The following is a 27,853-nucleotide window of genomic DNA, read 5'->3' on the forward strand; positions in this document are numbered from 1 at the left end:
AAGATATTTTTAGTTGATGTAAAAAATAAGCTTAGCAACATAGACATAAGACTTTTTCCTTCTATGCGTCCAAACTATTCTCACTATACACTCCCCGATCTTTCTCCACATATCAGGAAGGGCAATGATTCCAGTAAGAATTACAACACAATATTTAAGGAACTTCCACTGCATTTTACATTAGGAAAAGTTCCATTTTAAATCTAAGTTAATTCAAAAGCATTTCCTGAATTCTTTCATGTTCTAACAGCTTTATCATACTGAAATTACTTTACTGATCATCTATATAAACCTACCTATCAAGATAAAGTGACTTTGGAGTCATGGCTTAACTTAGCTCCAAAGGAACATTTTTAAGAAAATTAAAGTCAATTCAAAAGACACCTTCTAAGTAATATATAAAAACATCTACATGATTCACAATGTGTTCAATACCAGTGTACATATAAAATGATATGATAGTAGTGATAAAATCTAGTATTTCTTTTTAACTGCTGAGTAATACTCCATTGTGTATATGTACCACAGCTTTCTTATCCATTCATCTGCTGATGGACATCTAGGTTGTTTCCATGTCCTGGCTATTATAAACAGTGCTGCGATGAACATTGGGGTACATGTGTCTCTTTCAATTCTGGTTTCGCGGACTTTTGGACTCAGAGGGAGAGGAGAGGGTGGGATGATTTGGGAGAATGACATTCTAACATGTATACTATCATGTGAATTGAATCGCCAGTCTATGTCTGACGCAGGATGCAGCATGCTTGGGGGTTCATGTTTGTATTAAAGATTTTAAAATTTAAAAAAAAAAAAAAAAATCTAGTATTTCATAAAATTCAACATGCTGGTCTGAAGTTCCCAGGAGTTTTAATGTTTGACTCTTCTCTTTTCTGAATAGTTGTTTAAAATGTAGTAAGGTTCTGTTCCTACTGCACTGGTGAAGTGTGTGAGCTGGATGGGAAGTAAGAAAGACAAAGACAGACAGAAGCACTGATTTGCTCTATATGACTTGATACACCTTGCTAAATACAAATCAAATTTGGAGGCTCATCACTTCTCTTGGTGGGAAGCAATATGCTAAAAATGAAACTAGATACACAACTGAGACAGAAGGGAGTTTCTCAGATCAAGCAAGATTGGCAGAGAAGATGTGCTCTAGAAACTCTCAGAATCTGGACAAAAGATACAGCAAAATCATCACAGCTTCCCTCTAAACGTAATAGGCTTCTTTCATTCTCCAGAGAACATAAAAACATTCTATTCTACTTGTTATTTCTATCTGTAAATGAAAAACTATTTTTGCATTTTGATCTCAGTCATGGAAATGTGGCATTGCTCCTGAATTTCTGCTCTCATGTTTCCAACCAATTTATTTATAATTAGATTGAATTTTTAAAGGAAAAAGCATTTTAAGGCACTTAAATTTCTGCGCAAATCACTTTTCTTTTTTTTCTGTATAAGCTGTCACTACTGTTATGAGTACCAAAAACAAAAATAGGAAAAAAGGGGAAAAAAAAAAAAAAAACCCAGAGAGCACAGGATAAAAACATGTACGGTGACAGAAAAGAGTCTATAGCTAGAAGACCATACATAGAGCAAACCCAGTTCTTTCCCTACTATTAAAGTTTTATGTAAATTAGTTACTTCCTTTTCATTATTCTCCTTTCCCACCCTCTCAATTACTTGTTAATATTTATGGATTTAACACAACCTAGTAGAAACTTCATGTTCGGTGAAATACTCAGGCACTGAGTGAGACAGTTAATTTTAACTGCTTAATGTTGGCAATGGATACAAAGTCAAAGCAAAATCTGACCAGAAGATTGTTCAGAATTTGAAACTATACACAGTGTTTTAGATTATGAGGGTTTTTTTTTAGGTGTTTTAGATTATGAGATTCAGGTATCTGATCTCATAAATGGAATGACTGTTTCAATCAAATCTGCACTAGATGCAGAGATTTGATTTCATAGTTTCTCTCAATGGCAAGTGATTAGTTCTTTAGCTAATCTGGTGCTCCATGAAGTGAGAAGTTTGAGAATCAACAGAGTTGGAAAACAAATTTCACCTGCTATTTCTTCTCCCTCACCCTCTAGCTCTGCCCCAGTCTTCTTCACTTTCTCCATATACATGCTTCCTCAAATTTCCCCATCACTTTTTTTTTTTAAATACCAGTCAGCTACCTACAGAGAAAGTTAATTGCCAGCAAACTGGGTAAGCTGCCTTTTTCTAATAATCACCCAATTCCTCTGATGACACGTAGAACCAAATTTGTTGAGCCCAAGCAATTCTACTAGTAAAAACATAAACAATGCAATAATAAAATGCAAATTCAGGCTAAACTACTTAAATAGAACTCAAAATTTTTGTTTGTGAGGGAATTGCTGGTGATGGGCAATTCAAAACTAAATAGCAGAAGAGACTGATACCAGTGATTCTTTCCAGAAAATCCACCATCTTCACTTTTATTACTAACATCACAACTGTCACAGGGTCTGGTAAATAAGATGACTCCTTAATCTCATGGAACTTATAAGGCCCAGTTTCTCTATACATAAACAGAAAGCATAGCTTTATACTTCATAGTTAGAACAGCATTTAGCCACATCATTATGGAGGTGATAATTCTATATGAACACAATGATATAAACAGTAAAAAGAATTCTTCCTAAATACTCTTCAACCAAGGTTGAGTGCTAAGATTTCTTTCTACCCAAAACAATACTTTGGGTAGTGTCGTTAGACAGTGATTATCTACACAGTGAAGTGACTAGAGCACATCTGAAATTACAAAATTGTCTCTAAAAAGATTTTTATTCATTCATACTTATAACACATTTATTAACGGTCCACTGTGTGCCAAGTTCTATGTACTATATGCTTAGGTACTGAGGAGACAATGAAAGTAAGATTATCGAGAAACTGAATAATGGCCTAAATGTTTCTTCTATTAAAAAAAAAAAAAAAAAAGAGTCCTGTAAAATTGGATGCATTAGGGTTTCCCTGGTAGCTCAGAGGTTAAAGTGTCTGCCTGCAATGCAGGAGACCTGGGTTCAGTCCCTGGCTCGGGAAGATCCCCTGGAGAAGGAAATGGCAACCCACTCCAGTATTCTTGCCTGGAGAATCCCATGGACAAAGGAGACTGGTAGAGACCTGTAAAACTGGATTCATTAGCACTGAAAATATAGCATTAAAACAATCAGGTTTTGGAGCCAGAGAGTGATATAGGAGCCTCCTACTTTCTACGTAAATAAAAAGAGGAAAAGTGGTCAGATGTAACACCTCTCAGATTGTATTCTAATTTGTAATTTATTGTTGTCCTCAGACACTTTGCGATACCATGGACTGCAGCTTGCCAGGCTCCACTGCCCACAAGATTCACCTGGCAAGAATACTGGCATGTGTGCATGTTAAGTTGCTTCAGTCATGTCCAACTCTTTGCGACTCTATAGACTATAGACTACCAGGCTCCTCTGTCCATGGTATTCTCTAGGCAAGAATACTAGATTGGGTTGCCATGTCCTCCTGCAGAGGATCTTCCCAACCCAGGATCTGAACCCATGTCTCTTACATCTCCTGCACTGGCAGATAAATTCTTTACCACTAGGGCCACCTGGGAAACTCAACATTAGAAAAACTAATATCATGGCAACCAGTCTCATCACTTCCTGGCAAATAAAAGGGGGAAAAAGTGGAAGCAGTGACAGATTTTATTTTCTTGGGCTCAAAAATCACTGCAAATGGTGACCGCTGCCATGAAATTATGATGCTTGCTCCTTAGAAGAAAGGCTATGACAAATGGGGCTTCCCTGATGGCTCAGATGGTAAAGATTCTGCCTGCTATGTGGGAGACCTGGGTTCAACCCCTGGGTTGGGAACATCCCCTGGAGAAAGGAGCAGCAACCCACTCTAGTATTCTTGCCTAGAGAATTCCATGGACAGAGGAGCCTGGCAGACCACAGCCCATGGGGTCACAGAGTCAGACACAACTAAGTGACTAACGTGTGTGTGTGTGTGTGTGTGTGTGTGGTCACAGAGTCAGACACAACTAAGTGACTAACGTGTGTGTGTGTGTGTGTGTCAAACCTAGACAGCATATTAAAAAGCAGTGATATCACTTTTTCCAGTAGTTATATACAGATGTGAGAGTTGGACCATAAAGAAGTCTGAGCACCAAAGAATTGATGCTTTCAAACTGTGGTGCTGGAGAAGACTCTTGAGAGACTCTTGGACTGCAAGGATATCAAACCAGTCAGTCTTAAGGGACATCAACCCTGAATATCATTGGAAGAACTGATGCTGAAGTTGAAGATCCAATACTTTGGGCACCTGATGCAAAGAGCCAACTCAATGGAAAAGACCCCACTCACTGGAAAAAACCCTGATGCTGGGAAAGATAGAAGATAAAAGGAGAAGGGGGTGGCAGAGGATGAGATGGTTAGAAAGCATCACTGACTCAATGGACAGCAATTTGAACAAATTCCAAGAGATAGTGGAAGACAGAGGAGCTTGGGCTGCTGCATTCCATGGGGTTACAAAGAGTTGGAGACTACTTAGCAACTGAACAACAACAATTTATTTATACCCCATCTTTTCCATAAAGTTTTAAGGTGGCTTAGAACATGTATAAAATATAATAGGATGCATAAATTAAAAAGAGAAATTCAAAAGAAAAACAAGGGCAGTAATTACAAAATCAAGCCAGGAAAATTCAAAACTTAGGCTTTTAGAAGTTAAAAAAATTATATTTAAGTATTCTAGTAAGCTTCCCCAGTAGTGCAGCTGATAAAGAATCCACCTGCAATACAGGAGACCCCATTTCAATTCCTGGGTCAGGAAGATCCACTGGAGAAGGACAGGCTACCCACTCCAGTATTCTTGGGTTTCCCTGATGGCTCAGTCAGTAAAGAATCTGCCTGCAATGTGGGAGGCCTGGGTTTGATCCCTGGGTCAGGAAGATCCCTTGGAGAAGGGAACAGCTACTCACTCCAGTATTCTGGCCTGGAGAATTCCACAGACAGAGGAGCCTGCCAGGCTACAGTCCATGGGGTCACCAAGAGTCAGACACGACAGTGACTTTCACTTTCTTTCACATTCTAGTAAACAACTCAAGCAGGAAACTTTGTTAGTTATGCCATTCAGTATCTATAAGAATAAAAAAGATTAACTGCTTTGAAGCAGTACTAATTAAACCAATCATTTTTTTCAGGTTTCTTTATACATACATTGTTTAATGTAATCAACAATTATCAATTACATCCTTAGAGGAGCTATAATGACAGGTTTTACTGGCCTCTTCCTTAGAGTATCACTTCATAAAAATTAATGGTGTGACCCCCCAATGCAGATTTTTATGGGAGATAGAGCTGACATGCCCTCTGAAAACTAGAATGCCTCAGAAAGAAGCATGCCTGGCTAGGCTGCCTCTGTACCTGGAGATGAGGGAGAAGTACTCTGCAGACCAGAGTACTAATTTTCTCCTTAGGAAATATTTTAAAACTTATTTTTAATATATGAACAAGTAGGTACTTGAAGCCTTATGTTTCACACTATACAGCATAGCCTCTATTTTTTTTAATCCTATAAAATGTTTTGGAGAAGAGAATGGCAACCCACTCCAGTATTCTTGACTGGAGAATTCCATGGGCAGAGGAGCCTGATGGGCTACAGTCTACAGGGTCACAAACAGTCAGACACGACTGAGCAACTAATACACATGAAATGTTTAGGATACAAATTTCCAGTCACACTCAGGGACCAAGAATTCAGCATACTGAACTAGGAGGTATCCCTGGAGATTTATATATAATTTGCAAATCTACAATATCAGTACAAGGAAGTGAACTTAATTAACTGCATTACAATACTATGATCAAGAATACGACTTAGTACATTACCGCCAACAGTCATGGATCTGGTCAAAGAAGGCTGTAAACAAGTTTCTTCATCATTAAATTGTTTCTTAAGTTCTTCTACAGATTCCAGATGGAGTTGGAGAAATTCTGCTGTTGCCGCTGATGCTTCTTCTTTAACAGGATCTATCATTCTCTTCAGAAGCCCTAGGTCATCCTTTCGCACTTTCAAGCAAAGCTTCTCCATTTCTCGGATATTGGAGCGGAGTTGCTGTAAAAGAAAAAAAAAAATCATTAAAGCTACCATCTCAATATAAAATATCTTTACATTCAGAGCCAATCTGTAACAATGGCTTTGAATGGACATGATTACAAGTATCCTCTAGAGCAGACAGTATTAATTAGTACTTTCTATTTTTTATATCTCTGGCCAAATCCAGCTTCTTTAGAACTCATATCCTCATATTCTGAATTTAGCATTTTTCCTTCATTAAATGTGATTATTACAAAGGTAACAAATATTCTTCATAAAAAATGAAACACTGCAGAAACACATCAAGAAAAACAATGATTTCCTCACTTCATCAAGCCTACCACTTCTTTTAACCCTATTACATAGGGTTGCATACTTCTCTCTGCTCATACAAATATTAGCATATATAGACTTTCTTTTCACAAAAAATGAATTGCAGATTATGCAGAATAATCTATAACTGACAAACTTTCACACTGCACCTTAACAATATCATAATGGGTATCCTTCCTGGTCAATGACTGTACCATATTCCATAGTACAGATATAATTTACTCAGTCACTCTCCCAGTGATCAACAGTCTTTCATGTTGTTTCCAGTTTTTAGCTATTACAAACCATAAAACAAATGTCCTATACTACAAATCCTGATTGCAGGAGATATGAGTTGGATCCCCGGGTCGGGAAGATCCCCTCAAGAAGGGAATGGATACCCACTCCGGTATCCTTTCAGGGATAATCCCAAGGACAAAGGGGCCTGGCAGGCACAGTCCATGGGGTCGCAAAGAGTCAGACATGACTGAGGATGCATGCATATAAATCCTAATAAATAGTAACAGTATATATTAGTATTCTAGTATATAGTATTATACTATATTTTGTAGGAATTCAAAGGATAACATGCATTTTTATTTCAAAAGCTATTACCAGTTTTCCCCTGAAAGGCTTAATAATTCACACTACCACTAATGTCTGAGTTTCCATTTCCCCATATACTGCCAGTACTATGTGTTGTCTCTCTCTTTTATTTAAATTTCTCAGTGAAGTTGCTGGATTTTTATGAAATGCTTTTCTCTCTCTTTTAAAAATTGCCTATTGGCATAATCATAAATTTTTCTCTAATGTGTTGTAATAATGAATTTTGGGCAAATTTCATGGTATAGAGCCATTTGAATATTTCTGAGATAGACCCTCCCTGGTCAATACATGCAATGTTTTAATACACTATGGGGTTCAATTTGCTAATACTTTATTTGGAATTTTAGTACGTGTTGAGTATGTGAATGTGTATATGTGTGCACAGATGCATACATGACCAGTGTGTGTGTCTATACTAACTTCACTAGGTTTAAACTTACTCTAACAGGTAAGTGCTACCTTCACTAGGTTTAAACTCACTCTAACAGGCTGTGCTACCTTCATAAAATAAACCAGGGAGCTTTTAATCTTTTTCAATGGTCTATACTTGGAAAACATAAAATCCAATTTTTCTTTTACAATTAAACAGAACTTGTAAGAATGATCTATTTGTGCATGTGTGCTCAGTAGCTCAATTGTGCCTGAGTCTTTGCAACTCCATGGACTATAGCCTGCCAGGCTCCTCTGTCCACAGAATTTCCCAGGCAAGAATACTGGAATTATATATATAAATGATGCCTATTTTAAAACTGCAGATCTCTGTTCATATATTTTAAATTATTTTCCCCTAATGTACTTTCACAGACACAAATGCAAATTCTGCACAGTAAACAGAACAAAAAGTATTGATTCCTTTAATGTTTCAAGTGCCTACTTTCAGTGGGGTGATATAGTCCATATAATTACATTTCACATTATTACACACAGAAATCAAAACAAAATTTGTTCAGGATTTAATTATCTACCAGCAAAGCTGAGGTTAAAACCCAGGTATTCTTATAAGTCAGCAACCTTTCCATTAAACTATAAACATAATTCCTAGCTATATGGCACCTTAATACAATCTAAAGTATCTATTGCACTATATTAAAGCCAATTCTGAAAAAAAAAAAGTTTAGCTACACTAAAGCATCTTGTAAGATTTTCTGGGTGAATCAAAAAGTTGTACCTCTATCCTATCATGACTTTATATTTCTTTTATATCCATTCTTACCATTCCAATGTGAACTGGAAAAACTAAAGATATATGATATTAAGCATTTTATATGTAAAAATCATAGAACCCTAAGGGGCTTATAAGATCATCCATTCAACCTCACAATTTTACAGTACGGAAACCAGAGTCCAGTTGAACACAGTGGCAGAATTAGGATTAGGTCCAGTTCTCAAGCCTTGGAACAGTATTGTTCACTACATGGCTCTTGGCTGTGTGATTCTTTTCTACACTAGTTACAAAGCTTGGTTAAACGCTACATGGTTCACAGAAGTACATTAGGTAATATTAGTTTGGAGAAGCTTTAAGAAGTTTCTGCAGCTAATGAGCATTTGCCTATGACATATTCTCCCTCTTCTATAGAATATGTTCAATGTTATATCCCCAGCCAAAAATACAGTGTCAGACTTTAAGAATTCTGTTACTATGGGTGAAGGGAAAATGTTAAGGGGGACGGATATCTTTAAAAATCCAGTATGACTGGGTAAAGTGTGCTGTAAGTTCATAATTTTAAGACAGTCGTTTAAAAAAAAAAAAGAAGGAAAAGAAAGGCATGTGAATAAGGATGAACACAAAAGAGTGATGTGAAAGGAGAAGAAGATGTATGTAAGAGCCCAGAATGAGCGGAGGCTGGTGAAAAATGTTAAGAATGATAAAAAAGACTTAAAAAACATGTAGAGCAAGAGGAACAAGAAAGAAGGTTTAGGCCTACTGCTTGGGGCAGATGGTATAATGTTAGCAGATGATACAGAGAAAGAAGAACTACTTAACTCCTATTTTGCTTTTGATTCTCCATTAAGAAGAATATTCAAAACTGAAAGGGGCATAAGAAACATGCTCAAAGGAAACCTGAAACATCTCACTGTAAGGATCTACACAGGCTTCATGACAGAGGTGAGATTTGAGCCATTCTTGATGACTAATATTAAAAAAGAAAATAAATCAGAAAAAGATAAAGGTAGAGTGGAAATACTGTATTTCATCAATTTTAGGGCACATCTTTCCAACATCTCTGAAACTGGAATATATCTTAAAAAGAGATTTTTTTTTTTTAAGTGTATTTAACTGGCAGCACTTTATGCCTCTTAGAGGAAAATACTGGTCTATCTTACAAGCAATGGTGCCTCAGATTTAATTTCCTCCCTGAGGTTCTATAGTACCTATTCCAATCAGAGTAGAAGCATAGATACCAAATGTATTTTTTAAAAAGGGGGGAGGCAGGCAGGAATCCTAAATCCTGACTAATCAGCTCACAAATATTTCAAGTCAAAATTTAAGTTTAAATTCCTCTAAACTCATAATAACCTAAAAAGAATTTATCTCCTAATTGCATTCATTTTAGTGTCTACTCTTCTTTCTCTCCCTTAAGATACCTGGCCTTGCTTCTGTCTAATCTTTTCTTTTTTTCCTAGCTTTTATCTACTATCCTCATTTCTCCCTATATCTTCCTCATTCCCTCTCTTTTCTACTACTTTTCCCTTGTAATTTTTCCTTAAAAAATTAAAAAGTAGCTCAAGTATCCTGTATTTCTCCTAGTAGTAATAAAATCATGAAAGCCATATTTTACTTCTACCAGTTCCATGCCTGACTTTCTTTGTATTTATGCTACCTATGGAACTGGGACAGACTCTCTGTAGAGCAGTTTCTTTCCAAATGTGGTCTGACATCTACTGAATCGGAATCTTTAAAGTGAGTCCCAGAAATTCGTGTTCTCAACAAGCTCTGCATCATCACTGCTGATCAAGTTCTTATAAAAGCCAAGTTAATGTTCTTCATTGAATTATTAGAGTAGTAACAATTTCAAGTTTTCACTTAGTTTCAAAATTTGATCACAAGATCTTTCTTATTCTTAATGATTTCTTATTCCAAAGAATAAAACCATTAAACCTATTCTTCTGGTTTGGTCAACCCCAATACCTGCAGTTTCAAAACATAACAACAGATAGACTTCTGTCTCTGCAGAGTTTGTCGAACAGAGTACTGAAGAGGAAAGAGCTGTACAGAAAAAGAATGCTGGAGATATGAAGAAGGGTAACCCTCAAGCATTTGGCAAAGAACTGATTAGAACATGTATGTGGGAAAACCATCCAAGGCTGGAGAAAAATACCATCTAAAAAGATTGGAAGGAACAGTGCTCGGCACTCATTCAAAGCTGGAAAGTGTCCCACCAGATAAACTGGAAAAACTCTTTAATTCATGGGGCATTGGGTAGAATACTCAAAAAGGTTTTTACTTCAGTCATGGGAAAATAAGTAGCCCTAGACCAAGCGTTGTTCCAATCAAGCTTATAATAGATCATAAAGTAAGGATCATTTTGATCCAAAAGGATCAAACTCTTTCCAAGTAACCTAACTATGTGCTATAACAAAGCTCAGAAGAGTTACAGGAATATAAAATTATCTAGCATCTAGTCATACAAAGGTAACCCAAGCAAAGACTACTATATATACAAAGAGGAAGAAAAATATGGCCAATAAAGAAGATAATAATCAGGTGAAATGGATCCAGAAATTACAATTAGCAGAGAAGCATATAAAAAGTATTATAATTGTATGCATATGTTTAAAAAGTAGAGAAATGGAAGATATTAAACCCAAATCAAAATTCTAGAGTAGAAAATTATAAGAAGAGATGAAAAATACACAATGGATTAATAGTAGATTAGACATGGCTGCTGATAATACTAGTGAACATGAAGGCATAGAAATAGAAAATATATAAAATGAAACACACAGAGAAAAGAGGATGCAAAAAATTTAAAAGAGCATCAGTGAGCTGTGAGCTAACTTCAAGTAGCATAGTATATATATAATTAGAGTCCCTGAAGGAGATCAGAGATAGGAAGGGATAGAAAACAATTTTAAGACATAATGGCCAAAAAAATTTCCAAATTTGATGCAAACAATAAATGAGGAGATGCAAGAAGCTCAACAAATTTGAAGCACAAGAAAAATGAAGAAAACTCTACCAAGGCTCATTATAATCAAAGTGCTCAAAACCACTGATAAAATGAATGCTGTAAAAGTACCGAGAGAAAAGACACATATTACATATATAGGAATAAAGATAAAAATAAAGCAGATTTCTCATTGGAAACAATGCAACTGAAAAGACAGTTGAACAACATCTCTGAAGTACTGAAGGAAAAACACAATGCAGAATTCTATATACAGCAAAATTCCTTTTGAAAACAAAGGCCAGATGAAGACTCTTCAGATACATACACAAAGGAATTTAACAACAGCAAAACTGCACTCTAAAAAATGTTAAAGGAAGCCTTTCAGGCAAAAGGAAAATTATACCATATAAAAATATGGGTTCAGTTTTGGCCACAGCAATCAGAGCAGAAAAAGAAATAAAAGGAATCCAGATTGGAAAAGAAGAAGTAAAACTCTCACTGTTTGCAGATGACATGATATTCTACACAGAAAACCCTAAAGACTCCACCAGAGAATTACTAGAGCTAATCAATGAATATAGTAAAGTTGCAGGATATAAAATCAACACACAGAAATCCCTTGCATTCCTATACACTAATAATGAGAAAATAGAAAGAGAAATTAAGGAAACAATTCCATTCATCATTGCAATGAAATGAGTAAAATACTTAGCAATATATCTACCTAAAGAAACAAAAGACCTATATATAGAAAACTATAAAACACTGGTGAAAGAAATCAAAGAAGACACTAATAGATGGAGAAATATACCATGTTCATGGATCAGAAGAATCAATATAGTGAAAATGAGTATACTACCCAAAGCAATCTGTAGATTCAATGCAATCCCTATCAAGCTACCAATGGTATTTTTCACAGAGCAGGAACAAATAATTTTACAATTTGTATGGAAATACAAAAAAAAACTCGAATAGCCAAAGCAATCTTGAGAAAGAAGAATGGAACTGGAGGAATCAACCTGCCTGACTTCAGGCTCTACTACAAAGCCACAGTCATCAAGACAGTATGGTACTGGCACAAAAACAGAAATATAGATCAATGGAACAACATAGAAAGCCCAGAGATAAATCCACATACCTATGGACACCTTATCTTTGACAACGGAGGCAAGAATATACAATGGAGAAAAGACAAACTCTTTAACAAGCAGTGCTGGGAAAACTGGTCAACCACTTGTAAAAGAATGAAACTAGATCACTTTCTAACACCATACATAAAAGTAAACTCAAAATGGATTAAAGATCTAAATGTAAAACACAAAACTCCTAGAGGAGAACATAGGCAAAACACTCTCCGACATAAATCACAGCAGGATCCTCTATGACCCACCTCCCAGAATTATGGAAACAAAAGCAAAAATAAACAAATGGGACCAAATTAAAATTAAAAGCTTCTGCACAACAAAGGAAACTATAAGCAAGGTGAAAAGACAGCCTTCAGAATGGGAGAAAATAATAGCAAATGAAGCAACTGACAAAGAATTAATCTCAAAAATATACAAGCAACTCCTGCAGCTCAATTCCAGAAAAATAAATGACCCAATCAAAAAATGGGCCAAAGACCTAAACAGACATTTCTCCAAAGAAGACATACAGAGGCCTAAAAAACACATGAAAAGATGCTCAACATCACTCATTATCAGAGAAATGCAAATCAAAACCACAATGATGTACCATTTCACTCTAGTCAGAATGTCTGCGATCCAAAAGTCTACAACCAATAAATGCTGGAGAGGGTGTGGAGAAAAGGGAACCCTCTTACACTGTTGGTGGGAATGCAAACTAGTACAGCCACTATGGAGAACAGGGTGGAGATTCCTTAGAAAACTGGAAATAGAACTGCTTTATGACCCAGCAATCCCACTGCTGGGCATATACACCAAGGAAACAAGAATTGAAAGAGACACATGTACCCCAATGTTCATTGCAGCACTGTATGTAATAGCCAGGACATGGAAGCAACCTAGATGTCCATCAGCAGATGAATGGACAAGAAAGCTGTGGTACATATATGCAATGGAGTATTACTCAGCCATGAAAAAGAATACATTTGGATCAGTTCTAATGAGGTGGACGAAACTGGAGTCTATTATACAGAGTGAAGTAAGCCAGAAAGAAAAACACCAATACGGTATACTAACGCATATATATGGAATTTAGAAAAATGGTAACGATAACCCTGTATGAGAGACAGCAAAGGAGACACAGATGTATAGAACAGTCTTTTGGACTCTGTGGGAGAGGACGAGGGTGGGATGATTTGGGAGAATGGTACTGAAACATGTATAATATCATATGTGAAACGAATCGCCAGTCCAGGCTTGATGCATGATACAGGATGCTCGGGGCTGGTGCACTGGGATGACCCAGAGGGATGGTATGGGGAGGGAGGTGGGAGGGGGGTTCAGGATGGGGAACACATGTACACCTGTGGCGGATTCATGTTGATATATGGCAAAACCAATACAATATTTTAAAGTAATTAGCCTCCAACTAAATAAATTTATATAAAAAAAATAAAAAATTAAATAAAAATATGGGTTTACATAAAGGCATTAAGCACACAAAAAATGGAAATAACAGAAGTAAATAAATAAGATTCCCCACTCCCACTTAATATCTAAATCACTTGAAAAAGATAACTGTTTAAACATTATGAAATAAATAACACATGTATCAGTATAAGTAAAATATATGACAACAGCAGCATAAAGACTGGGAGGGGAGGCCATTATTTAAAAATCTACAAACATTAAATGCTAGAGAGGATGTGGAGAAAAGAGAACTTGCCTACACTGTTAGTGGGAATGTAAATTGGCGCAGCCACTATGGAGAACAGTATGGAGATTCAGTTTATGTTTTGTATTGAATTCAGTTCAGTCACTCAGTTGTGTCTGACTCCTTGAGTCAGTTCAGTTCAGTCACTCAGTTGTGTCTGACACCAGGCCTCCTTGTCCATCACCAACTCCCGGAGTTCACCCAAACCCATGTCCATCGAGTCAGTGATGCCATCCAGCCGTCTCATCCTCTGTCATCCCCGTCTCCTCCTGCCGTCAATCTTTCCCAGCATCAGGGTCTTTTCCAATGAGTCAGTTCTTGGCATCAGGTAGCCAAAGTATTGGAGTTTCAGCTTCAACATCAGTCCTTCCAATAAACACCCAGGACTGATCTCCTTTAGGATGGACTGGTTGGATCTCCTTGCAGTCCAAGGGACTCTCAAGAGTCTTCTCCCACACCACAGTTCAAAAGCATCAATTCTTCGGCACCCAGCTTTCTTTATAGCTCAACTCTCACATCCATACATGACCACTGGAAAAACCATAGCCTTGACTAGACGTACTGAATTAACTAAGTATATTTCATTCCATTTATCTTCTTTCTTGTCTTGCTAGCTATAACTTTGTTATTTTAGGGTTTATAGTATACTGAGTATAGTTTATCTTCAAGTAAGATTCTACTACTTAAGAAATTTACAATGTAAACATCATTAGTCAAATGAAATTAAAATGACAATAAGATTCCACTACAGACTTATAAAAAGAGGCTAAAATTAAAAGGTTAACCATAACAAGTGTTAGCAAGCATATGAAGGAACTGGCAGGAGTTTAAAATGCTACAATTATTTTGGAAAACAACTTGGCAATTCTTAAAAAGGTAAAGAATATGGCCCAGTCATTCTATTCATAAGTATTTATCCAAGAGAAACGAAATTCTTTGTACATACAAAGTCTTATATCCAAACATTCATAGCAGACTTATTTGTAGTAGACAAAAACTAGAAATACCCAAATGTCCATCAACAGATGAATAGATAAACAGACTGTGGTAGATTCATAAAATATAGTATCTACTCAATAATAAAAAGTGGTGAAGTTTATTCGTGTCGAGCTGTCATAAGGTCAGCAGCGTTGGGACCAGGAGGCCAGATAACCATGTCAGCTGCGGCTGTGATACAGCCAATGTGGCCCCCTTGTCACGGCCCAAGGAAATGAGTTTGGAGAAACCAAAGAAGATGACTAAAGAGGACTGCAGAAAGAAAAAGGATCTAGAAGAACAGTGAAAACTGGGCAATGCCCCTGCAGAAGTTGATGAAGAAGGAAAAGACATCAATCCTCATATTCCTCAGTATATTTCTTCAGTGCCATGGTATGTTGATCCATCAAAAATGCCTACTTTAAAGCACCAGAGACCACAGCCAGAGAAACAAAAGCAGTATAGGCCCATCTGGAGAATGGTAAAAGAGGGGTGTAAAAGAGAATTCCATAACTACTAAATATCAAAAAGGAGCATGTGAAAACTGTAGAGCCATGACACACAAAAAGAAAGACTGTTTTGAGAGACCTAGGTGAGTTGGAGCAAAATTTACAGAGACTAATATAACTCCAGATGAACATGTCCAGCCTCAGCTGATGTTTGACTACGATGGGAAGAAGGATCGGTGGAATGGCTACAATCCAGATATATGAAAATTGGAGAAGAGTTTATTTTGGGGAGGCTCCAAAATCACTGCAGATGGTGACGGTAGCCATGAAATTAAAAGACCCTTACTCCTTGGAAGGAAAGTTATGACCAACCTAGATAGCATATTGAAAAGCAGGGATATTACTTTGCCAACAAAGGTCCATCTAGTCAAGGCTATGGTTTTTCCAGTGGTCATGTATGGATGTGAGAGTTGGACTGTGAAGAAACCTGAGTGCTGAAGAATTGATGCTTTTGAACTGTGGTGTGGGAGAAGACTCTTGAGAGTCCCTTGGACTGCAAGGAGATCCAACCAGTCCATTCTAAAGGAGATCAGTCCTGGGTATTCATTGGAAGGACTGATGCTGAAGCTGAAACTCCAATACTTTGGCCACATCATGCGAAGAGTTGACTCATTGGGAAAGACTCTGATGCTGGGAGGGTTTGGGGGCAGGAGGAAAAGGGGACGATAGAGGATGAGAGGGCTGGATGGCATCACCGACTCAATGGACATGGGTTTGGGTAGACTCTGGGAGTTGGTGATAGACAAGGAGGCCTGGCATGCTGTGGTTCGTGGGGTTGCAAAGAGTTGGACACAACTGAGCAACTGAACTGAACTGAACTGAAGCCAAAGTAGACCTAGCAAAGCAAACACTGAAAGCCCAAAAACTCTAAGAAGAATTAGCCTCAGGAAAATTAGTGGAACAGGCTAATTCTCTAAAACATCAGTGGGGAGAAGAAGAAATGAATTCTCAGATGGAAAAAGATCATAACAGTGAAGATGAGGATGAAGATAAATATGCAGATGATATTGACATGCCTGGACAGAATTTTGACTCTAAGAGATGAATTACTGTCGTAATCTCAGGATTCAAGAATATACTGTAAAATATTTGTGGAATTTAGATCCAAATTCTGCTTACTATGATCCCAAAACTGGAGCAATGAAAGAGAATCCCTATGTAAATGCAGGAAAGAATCCAGATGAAGTCATCTATGCAGGGGATAACTTCATTAGATACACAGGTGATACCATTTCAATGGCTCATACTCAACTGTTTGCTTGGGAAGCCTATGACAAGGGGTGTGAAGTGCATCTACAGGCAGATCCTACAAAACTAGAGCTACTGTATGAGTCCTTCAAAGTCAAGAAAGAAGACTTCAAAAAACAGCAGAAAGAAAGCATCCTGGAAAAGTACGGCAGGCAAGAACGCTTGGATGCTCCTCCAGCCAAACTGCCTTTAGCTCAGACTGAAAACTATGTGGAATACTCAAGATATTGGACAGTCATCAAAGGCCAGGAGTGGCTGTCATCTGCTCCAAGTACGAGGAAGATCTGAAGATCAACAATCATACACATATCTGGGGATCTTACTGGAAAGAAGGCCGATGGGGATACAAATGCTGTCATTCTTTTTTCAAGTATTACTATTGTACTGTAGAAGCTGGGAATGAGACTGCTAATTCAGAGGAATGCATTATAAATGATGCAACTGGAGAAGAATCTGTGAAAAAACCCTCAAACCCTCATGGAGATGCATCAGGAAAAACTAAAAGAGGAGAAAAAGAAGAAAAAAAAAGGCACTGAATGCAGAAGTGGCCCGTCTTCTTCACGTCAAGGAGATCATGCAGATTGATGAGAGGAAGCGACCTTACAACAGCATATATGAAACTCAGGAACCACTGAAGAGGAAATGGAGGCCTACAGAATGAAACGTCAGAGGCCAGATGACCCCATGGCCTCCTTCCTTGGACAGTACTAACTCGTCACTGACGGTGACCCAAGATAGACTCTGCTGATACATTCTTTTAGATTCTTGCTGTTGATTATCGATGGAAAAACCCATATCTATTCTCGTTAAAGTCAGGAAGCAAGGAGACTGCCTGACTTTAATAAAGCATCCAGAAGTCTCATAGTAAATTCCTTCCTTTACACAGTGAAGAAAAAAGAAGAAGAAATAAAATGGTACATTAAGTGCAGATTAAGATTTTATTTGAGATTTTATATTAGTGATGTGGGTAACAGTCTTAGTTCTCCACATATCACAAATATCTTCTCAACATTTATTTATTGTTTCAAACTTTATTTCCTCAGTTTTTATGGCCCTTTATGTAGTGTTAGGACTCACTGTGAAGGCAATTAGTTACTCTTTCTTGAAACAAGGACTTCATTTTTTTTTAATTAGTAGTAACTATAACTGTAGTTATTTGATAATCATTTCTTTTTGCCTTCTCAGATTTTTCTGATCTGAAGCTGATAACCTATCTTGGGCGTTGGGTTACCGGAAGGAAATCTGTAGAACATGTGAACAACTTCATCCCTCATGTCAATCTGTGTAGTAATAATTTTGTTTTCCACTTGGTTATAAAAATTTTGATTTTCAAAACATTTCCTTGTATCTTATACTCAGAACTAAATGTGTTAGCCTTTGAATGGGGAAAAAAAGTTTTTCACCCTTGAGTCAGTGTTGACTGATCAGTCCTAGGTCTTTTACAATTCTGGATGGAGGTATTCAGACACCGAAATCCTCTCCTTTATCACAGGGGATATGCTTTGTGATACAAATTGCTATTTTAATTGTGACTGCCTTTATATAACAATCATGAATATTAGAGTTTTTAAAGATTGTAGAGTATCTGTTGTACCTAATCTTTATAGCCAGCAGGGGTCTTTTGGTAAAATTTGCAAAAAGTGAAACCTGAAGTTGAAGGTTTCTTCAAAATATTACAAGTATAGCCTGTAGGGTTATTAGTAACTGAAAATGACATGATTTTTTAGCTTCTTCTAATAACATTGTGAAGATAATACTGACAGCATGGGATCAGTGAAAACAGCCTGTTTAAAACCCCTGACACAAGTACATTGACTTTGAACAGTTCACTGGCTTTTCCAAACTACCAAAACCCACTAGAATATTGCATTAAGTTAACATCTCAGAAATACTGCTGATGGGAAAGAAACTAAATCAAACTGTCAAGTACTGTGGATATACATTGAATCTAAATTCAGACCAGTATGAAATTAAAACAGTGATGCAAACAGATCTAATTCTTACCTACTTTAAGAATGTCAAATTTTATGTTTTCATATTCCTACCTTAACATAGGCTGGTTCAACATAAAATCTGATATTAGTGTCTATTTTGTATTTTATTTATCTTTTGTTAATAAAGATATATAATTGAAAATAAAAACAAAAGTGGTGAAGTACTGATACACAACACAACATGGATGAACTTCAAAATATACATGCAAAGTGAAAGTGAAAGAAACCAGACAAAGAAGAAGTATATACTATATGTTTCTATTTATAGAACATTCTAGAAAATTCAAACTAATGCATAGTGACAGAAAGCAGGTCAGTGGTTGCTCGGGTAGTAGGAGTGTATGTGCATGTGGGAGGATGAAGAGGAAGTCAGAAAGAGGGTTACCAGGGGGGTATAAGGAAACTTTTGGGAGCAATGGATATATTTTTGTTATCTGGACTGTGGTGAAGGGTTCATGGTATCTTGATTGCGGTGATGGTCTCACGGTGTGTACATATATCAAAATTTATCAAATTGTATACTTTATCAAATGTCAATTATACCTCAAGAAAGCTGTTTGGGAAAAAAAGCAGAAACAAAAGCAAAAACAATATCATATATTATTTATATATGCTGCTGACAAGTGCTCAGTTGTGTCCAACTCTCTGTAACCCCATGGACTGCAGCCCTCCAGGCTCCTCTGTCCATGGGATTTTTCCAGGCAAGAATACTGGAACGGGTTGCCATTTCCTTCTCCAGGTATTTATATACAGTTATATGCAGAAAAATGGCAAATACTTAAAACAAGGGAAAAGATTTCCTTCAGATGCAGACAGGAACAAAGTAAATGGAATCAAGGAAGGGTACACAACTGACTTACAGTGGTATTTCTAAATTTTTCTTTCCAAAAAAAATGGGAAGAAATTGGGCAAAATGTTAAGAGTTGACAAAGTTAAGTGATGAGTACATAAATGTTATATTTTCGTTATTTCCTTTCCTACATTTTTGTATATTTGAAGTGTGTGTAACTTCTCAAAATGGTATTTCAATGTTAAATTTGTTATCAAGATAGTCCCTTATTCCTCTGTCAAGCTTTTAAGTCCAGAACCTTTCCCAGGGCTACAGAAAGTATGTAAAAATTAACATACCAGGCCTCTGACATTCTACACAAATTGTCTATACATGAGTGTTTCTGCTAAAAAGCAGACCCATAGTACCCTGATTATTAAATTAGCCACCTATCTGGCATTCTTGCTTCAAACCTTGCTCCCACAGAATCTATCCTTCTCATAATAGGCAAGGTGCTCTTTTAAATCATATCACATTATCATATGCTCAAAACTTTAAGTTACCACATCCTGCAAGGCCTTCCCTAATTAGAGACAGCTGATCTCTCTGACCTCATCTCTTGGGCTCACATCAACCACACTAACCTCCTTATTACTCCCTGAATATGCCACACATCCTCTCACCTCAGAGTCTTCACACTGGGTTTCCCTTATGCCTTTACTTCCTCCAGGTCTCAGCTCAAATGTCATTAGAAACCTTCCACAACCATCCTTTATACAAAAGAACACTCATCATCTCCAGCAATTCTTTGTTCCTTTTAACCAGCTTTTGCTTTCATTTCAAGGTACTTATAATCATCTAAATATTTATTTTAAAAATATGTCTGTTTTCTTCATTCCTACCCCCAACATATAAGTTTAATGAGAAAAGAATTTTCTTCTGTTTTGCTCACAGCTGTATCTCCAGTGGCTTGAATAGTATCTGTGGTGGTAGTTTAGTGGCTAAGTCATGTCTTGTAACTGCATGGACTGTAGCCCGCCAGGCTCCTCTGTCCATGGGATTTCCCAGGCAAGAATACTGGAGTGAGTTGCCATTTCCTTCTCCAAGGGATCTTTCCAACCTAGGGATCGAACCTGCGTCTCCTGCATTACAGACGGATTCTTTACTGCTGAGCCACCAGAGAAGCCCTGGAATGGTTATCTAGGACATAGTAAATGTTCAAGTGTTTCTGTTCTCCTAATAATCAGGTTCTCCCAATAATCTCCTAAAAATAAACAACAGTATGCCAAGTTCTGAAAATATGCAAAACTATCAAGTTTGATAAATGGTACTATAATCAAGGAAATAAGTTTTTTTTTTTAAAGTATACCAACTCAGTAATTAAAACATTTTGCAGTAAGCAAGTAGTAGTACACTGCAAACTATGGCCAAATTTTCAGTAAAGTAAAGGTGACACCTCTTTCTTTCTAGTTCTGCATCTAAATTTAGTAACTAGTTATGGCTTTTTCCCTTCTTCCAGAAATATCCTGAAATTTCTGTCTATAGATTAAAAGATATATTTAAATGTATACTTATCTATTCTGATAATTGTAAAAAGTAATCATTCTGAGTTAATTAAAATTCTGAAAAATGGCTAATTATGTATGTAATGATTAAAACAAGAGAGGCTATGCATATATTTGCCTTTGTTAAATATTGATTTAAGGATTTCTAATGTGTTTTTACAACATGTAATTTTGAGAGCAAATTGTACACAGCAGAAAACATTTGGTATCATAATAATTAATCTGATTTCTTTACAAACATAAAGCACAAGTCCACTGGGAAACATTTAAACAACTTAGAGTAAACACATTCTAGATGTCATACAATTTATTATTAAGGACCCCAAAGCCATAACTATTTAATTAAAATAGATCTGGACTATCCCTTGCTTGTATTACCTAACTATTACATTAAGGTATTAATAGTAGTTAATGACTTTACACATATTTCAATATCAAAAGGCACCAAAAAGATTACATATAGCTTAAAATATATTACATGAACCACCAAAAGGAATAAAAACCAAAGGAGAAAAGGGCCTCCATTCATTTACTCAACAAATATCTAATGAAGACCTACTGTCTATGTATTAAGTGCAGTATTCCTAAGATTCCTGGATTAGTCTATCTACCTGAGTTAATATTAAAAATAATTCCCCTTTCCTTCAACTTATGACAGTCTGGTGCTTTAGACGAACACCAGTTTCTCTGTTCTCCAGCCTTCTTTAATCCGAAAAAGGAGAATAATATTGCCCTTATCCAGCACCCAAATAGCTGACATTCTATCGCTTACTGGTCTCCAGAATATATTTGACAATTAGTCACATACTGACTTATGATACTTCTTTTCCTAAAGCTTTAAATTATTATTTAATATAATTGGCCATAAGGTCTATCTATGAAAATTAACTATATTTCTATATATACTACCAAAAGTTAGAAAACATAATTTAAAAGGACAATGTTTCACACCTTCCTCAAACACAAAGACACATCCTAAAACAATAAAGTATTTAAGAACAAATTAATGAAGTAGATTGAAATAGACAAAATTAAGTGTAAGTCCTGTATTCCAGTCATTTGTTGCTGCACAACAAATTCCTTCAAATTCCTCCTGCCTAAAACCACCACTTAATTTTGCTAATGACTTTGCAGACCAGACATTGAAGAAATCAGCTGAAGAGTTCTTCCCTGGGGTCCCTCATGTAATTAAGTCAGGCACTGGCTGAAGTTGTATTCATTTGAAGGCTCAACTGCACTGATGTCCAAGATGGCTCATTCATGTGGCTAGCACTTGAGGCTGGAAATTCCTAAGAGCTCAGTTGTGGCTGTGGATATCTCCTGCATGGAGGTCTTCAGATATTTGGATGTTTCGCATATGGCTAATTTCCTCCAGTGCAAGCATCCTCAGAGAACCACTGGGAGCTATTTGGCTTTTTCTAACCTAGCCTCAGAGGTCTAGTGGCATTACTTCTGCCTCAGCTCAGATTCAAAGGGAGGGGAATGAGACTCCACCTGTTGGTGGGGAGTAACAAGGCCATATTGTAGAAGACCATGTAGGATGATAAAAACCTTGGTAGATATCTTGATAGATTGTACAATCTACCACAATCTTATGCATAAAACTATAATGATACACATATAATAAAGAAGTTGTAAACAAGTGCAAGAATATCATATATTCATAGGTAGGAAAACTGGACATTGTAAATGTCAATTTTCTCTAAATAGATGAACAAATCTAATGTGATTCCCATATTTCCAACAAGATTGTGTATAAACTTTGAAAAGCAGATCCCAAATTTTATATGGATTACCAAATGGCCAAGTATAGCCAAAACACTCCTGGGAAGGAAAAATAAGGTAACCGTATTGTCCTACTAGATATCAAGCCTTATAAGAAGGCTGTCTTAACATAGTGTGGACTTTGATGGAGAAATAGACAAATAGAAGAGAAAGACCAGAGACAGACTCATGCATATATGGAACTGCAATATGTAAGTAACACTGCAGAAATCTGTTAATAATGAAAGACAACTGGTTTTCCAAATGGGATAATATTTTACTTATACCTACCTCATACCAGGTGGATTAACAACTTAAATGTTAAAAGCAAAATATTTAAAATATTCAATAGAAAATATAGGGAAATATCTTCTTGATCTTAGGACATAGAACATTCCCTAAACAAGACAGCAAAAGCATGAACCACAAGGGAAAAGACTGATAAATAAAGACTGACACATTTAAATTAAGAGCTCCTTTTCAACAAAGACATTGTAACAAAAGTAAAAGGACAGTTCTTACTGTACAAATCTAATAATGATAAATCTTGAAAATTCATAGTAACTGTTCATGAAATTGTTTATCTAAAAATGTTTTACACAAACTAGCAAAGAACAAGCCTATACAAAAAATTCAAGGCATATACGAATAAAACTAAGCCAATACCTACATCTAAAAACAGTTTCAATCTCATTATTTTAATGGTACACATAAAACTTCTATGCCAGATGGAGATCAATAATGTAAATATACATATATAGTTTTAAAAAATCACTAAACAAACACTTTGACCCTACCACTGTCTCAAGAAAGTCATAAGTGATTTTCAATAACATGTTAAACAGTGAAGATGGTAAGAAACAAAAGTCATAATAATCTCATTGACATTAACATACACAGTACCATTCCATAAACTCTGAATCTTGCTGAGCAGCTGGCATTCTGAGATATACAATTAGTGGAGACATAGTCACTGATATTAGGGCTATAATCTAGGCAACAAGAAATACTGATAAAATACATATATATGAAAGGCAAGTCAAATTTCCACCTAAGTCTCAAATCAATCTTTTTTTCTATACCTTCACCATTTCTGTAACCACTCCTAAATAATCTCTTGCACTGATTATATTCTATCCCAATCTACTGAGTATACTGCAGCCATAGTAACCTTTCTTGAAATGTAAGAGGACTAAAGATGCCTTTTTTGGTGAGACTTCAAATTCAGAAACATTTGGCACAGGGCTAAAATAGAGAGGGGGCAGGACTCACATGACTGAACAATGGAAGCACAGCAGAATTCACCTACGCTGCTTCTGTAACTAGGAAATAAGTGCATACTTACCCTAGGAGGAAAACAAGGATTCTTCTTCAGAAAACTAAACCACAACAACCTCCAGACACTGATACTTGGAGGTTGCTCCTAGGAAAATGCCAGCCTATCAAAGAAAATTTAAGTGAAGTCCACCAGGAGACAAGCAATAAGCTCTTTAATGTCTCAGAAAAGCATAAAGAATTGTTATGACCAAAGGTAAAATGCCATAAAAAATAATAAGAAAAAGTTCTTGGGAAATAAATGTCATAATAGTAGAAACAAATAATTCAGTAGAAAGAATTGAAAATAAAGCTGAGGAAATCTCTCAGAAAAGAGAACAGAAAATTAGAAAAGCAATCCAAGAGTCTTCCATTCAACTGAATAGAGATCAGCAAACTTTTTCTGCAAAGGACTGGACAGTAAATAGTTTAGGCTTTGCCAGCCATATGATCTCTTGATGCAACCATTCAATTCTGCTGTTGTAGTATGAAAACAGTCAAAGATAGTACATAAACAAATGGGGCCCACAGCAGGCAAGATTTGGCCTGTGAGCTATAGTTTGCTGACCCTTGTGGTAAAAGGATAGTTTTAAAAGAGAGGACAAAAGAAAACACAGAGGAATAAATAATCAACAAGTAAGAAAAATTCCCAGGGGCTTCCTTGGTGGTCCAGTGGTTAAGAATCCATCTGCCAATGCAGGGAACACAGGTTTAATCCCTGATCCAGAAAGATCACACATGCTGTGAGACAACTAAGCCCATGCACCACAAATACTGAACCTGCACTCTAGAGCCCACAAGCTGCAACAACTGAAGCCTGCATGCCCTAACCCCATGCTCCAAAACAAGAGAAGCCACTGCAACAAGAAACCAACACAGTGCAACTAGAGTAGCCCCTGATTACCATAACTAGAGAAAGTCCTAGAGCAGCAATGAAGACCCAGTGCAGCCAAAAATAAGTAAAAAATTTTTTAAAAATATATTTTATGAAAAGGGAAGAAAAATTCATAGAACTAAAATCATGAGTTTTTAAATTGAAAGTGTCCAATACAAAGCATATCACATTATCAAATTTCAGAGTTCCCAAAAGGAAAAAGAACTTGGTCCTACACAAAGAATGGGAAACTAGATGATATTTACTTTTTAAGAGCAACAGTAAATTAGAAAGCCTTCAAAACTGAAAGAGAATTCTATACCTACTGAAATTAGCAATCACATGTGAGGGGAGAATAACAGTATTTATCAGACACATAATAAACTAAAATTTTACCTCTAAGGTACCCTTATTTGAGAGCTATTGAAAGATATATTCCAACAGAACAATGGAGTAAGCCAAAAATGAGGAAGACGTGATATCCAGAAAAAACAGGAACCCAACACGGGAACAACTGAGGGAAGCCCCAGAACAACAGCTGTGCAACAAACCTAGAAAATGAGTTCAGATTGGAAATGGCAGAAGAAGGGTTTCAGGAGAGAGTCTTTACGATAGAGAATTGAAGTGACATATTTGAGCATATGAAAAATATTGACAGCATTGTGGCAGAGATGTGGAGCAAGATGATATGGGGTGGGAGGTGGGAGGGGGGTTCATGTTTGGGAACTCATGTACACCCGTGGTGGATTCATGTCAATGTATGGCAAACCCAATACAGTATTGTAAAGTAAAACAAAGTAAAAATAAAAATTTAAATAATAAAAAAATAAAACATTAGCTACAACAAACATAAAAAAAATTAACTAAAAATATGCAAAAAACAGGAAATTTTTTTAAATGAAAAGATTATTAACTCCAAAAGAAGCAAAAGGACAGTTAACATCATACTTAACAATAAAAAGGACAAAGTATTTCCTCTAAGGTCAGAAACAAGACAAGAATGTCCACTCTCAGCACTTTTATTCAACATAGTATTGGAAGTTCGAGCCACAGCAATCAGATGAGAAAAAGAAATAAAAGGAATCCAAACTGAAAAGAAAGTAGTAAAACTGTCACTGTTTGCAGGCGACATGATACTCAGAAAATCCTAAACATACCACCAGCAAACTACTAGAGCTCAATGAATTCAGTAAATTTGCAGGATGCAAAATTAATATACAGAAATCTGTTGCATTTCTATATACTAACAACAAAGTAATCAGAAAGAGTAATTAAGTAAATAATCCATTCACCACTGCATCAAAAAGAATAAAATATCTAGGAATAAACCTACCTAAGGAGGTAAAAGACCTATACCTGGAACACTATAAAACACTAATGAAAGAAATGAAGATGACACAAACAGACAGAAAGATATACCATGTACATGGATTGGAAGAGTTAATATTCTTAAAATGACCATACTCCCCAAAGCAATCTATATATTCAATGCAAACCCTACCAATATGCCAAGGACATTTTTCACAGTACTAGAACAAATAATTTTTAAGTTTGTATGGAAACAAAAAAGATCCTAAATGGCCAAAACAATCTTGAGAAAGAACAGAGCTGGAGGAATCATGCTCCCTGACTTCTGACTATACTACAAAGCTACAGTAATCAAAACAGTATGGTATTGGCACAAAAACAGACACATAGATAGTGGCACAGAATAGAGCTGAGAAATAAATCCACCTACTCAAGGTCAATAAATCTACAAAAAGAGGCTAGAATATACGATGGAAAAAAGTCGTCTCTTCAGTAAGTAGTGGCAGGACAGTTACATATAAAAGAATGCAATTAGAAAATTCTCTAAAACCATATACAAAAATAAACTCAAAATGGATTAAAGACTTAAATGTAAGACCAGAAACCATAAAGCTTCTAGAAGAAAACACAGGCAGAACACTCTGACATAAATCTTAGCAATATTTCTTTTGGATCTGTCTCCTAAAGAAAAGGAAATAGAAGCAAAAATAAACAAATGGGACCTAATCAAACTTAAAAGCTTTTGCACAGCAAAAGAAACCACTGGCAAAACAAAAAGACAACCTACTGGATGGGAGAAAATGTGTGCTAATGATGTGACCAATAGGGGTTTATACCCAAAGTATATAAACAACTTGTATATCTCAACAGCAGAAACGACAAACAATCCAACTAAAAAATGTGCAGAAGACCTAAGCAGACTCACAGATATAGAGAACAAATTGATGATTACCATTAAGGACAGGGAAAAGAGGTGGGGCAAGATAGGAGTAGGCAACTAAGAGATACAATCTACTTCGTAGAAAACAGATAAGCTACAAGGATAAATGTATCCTTGTACAATACAAGGAATATAGCCAATATTTTATAATAACTATAAATGGAATATAACCTTTAAAACTTGTGAATCACTATGTTATATACCTATAACTTATATAATACTGTATATCAACTATATTTCAATTAAAAATAAACACTGAACACATTCTAAAAGTCATTAGATTAAAACAAAGCAAAAGTCTGTACTGTTTATCACTATTTGGCTTAGCAAGAAACAATGTCTTTATAATCAAAACAATGAGATATCAATCACTCATTTAACCAAAAATTATAATAATATAAATATGGGGAAGAAAATAGGAGAGTAGGGTTGAAAGCTAGATCTGCACCTCATATAGCAAGAAGTGAAGAGGCTATGTCTAAACCTGATTAAGAAATCACAGTCTACACATGGTATTTAGGAATAAAGAGTTAAATACCAGGGAACATGGCCAAAAGGATTAAAAGTAGTTTCTTAAAAGAAGGACCTGGAGATGTAGAAGGGTAGGTGCTATGTCTTTT

At 36.2% G+C, this 27,853-nt stretch overlaps 1 protein-coding gene and 1 pseudogene across 4 annotated transcripts in view; one reads left to right on the top strand and one right to left on the bottom strand.

The window, feature by feature from the left end:
- Positions 1 to 27,853, bottom strand: part of STX17 (syntaxin 17) — a 71,757-nt gene that overhangs the window by 20,896 nt on the left and 23,008 nt on the right. For all 4 annotated transcript variants that reach the window (XM_027964392.2, XM_004004222.5, XM_060409241.1 and 1 more), the window contains exon 4: positions 5,898 to 6,123. In XM_027964392.2, the coding sequence (XP_027820193.2) occupies positions 5,898 to 6,123 (226 nt within the window). The remainder of the gene's footprint in view (positions 1 to 5,897; positions 6,124 to 27,853) is intronic.
- Positions 8,969 to 27,373, top strand: LOC132659267 (pre-mRNA-splicing factor SLU7-like; annotated as a pseudogene).

The sequence above is a fragment of the Ovis aries genome, chromosome 2 (assembly GCF_016772045.2).
Source record: "Ovis aries strain OAR_USU_Benz2616 breed Rambouillet chromosome 2, ARS-UI_Ramb_v3.0, whole genome shotgun sequence".
NCBI lineage: Eukaryota > Metazoa > Chordata > Mammalia > Artiodactyla > Bovidae > Ovis > Ovis aries.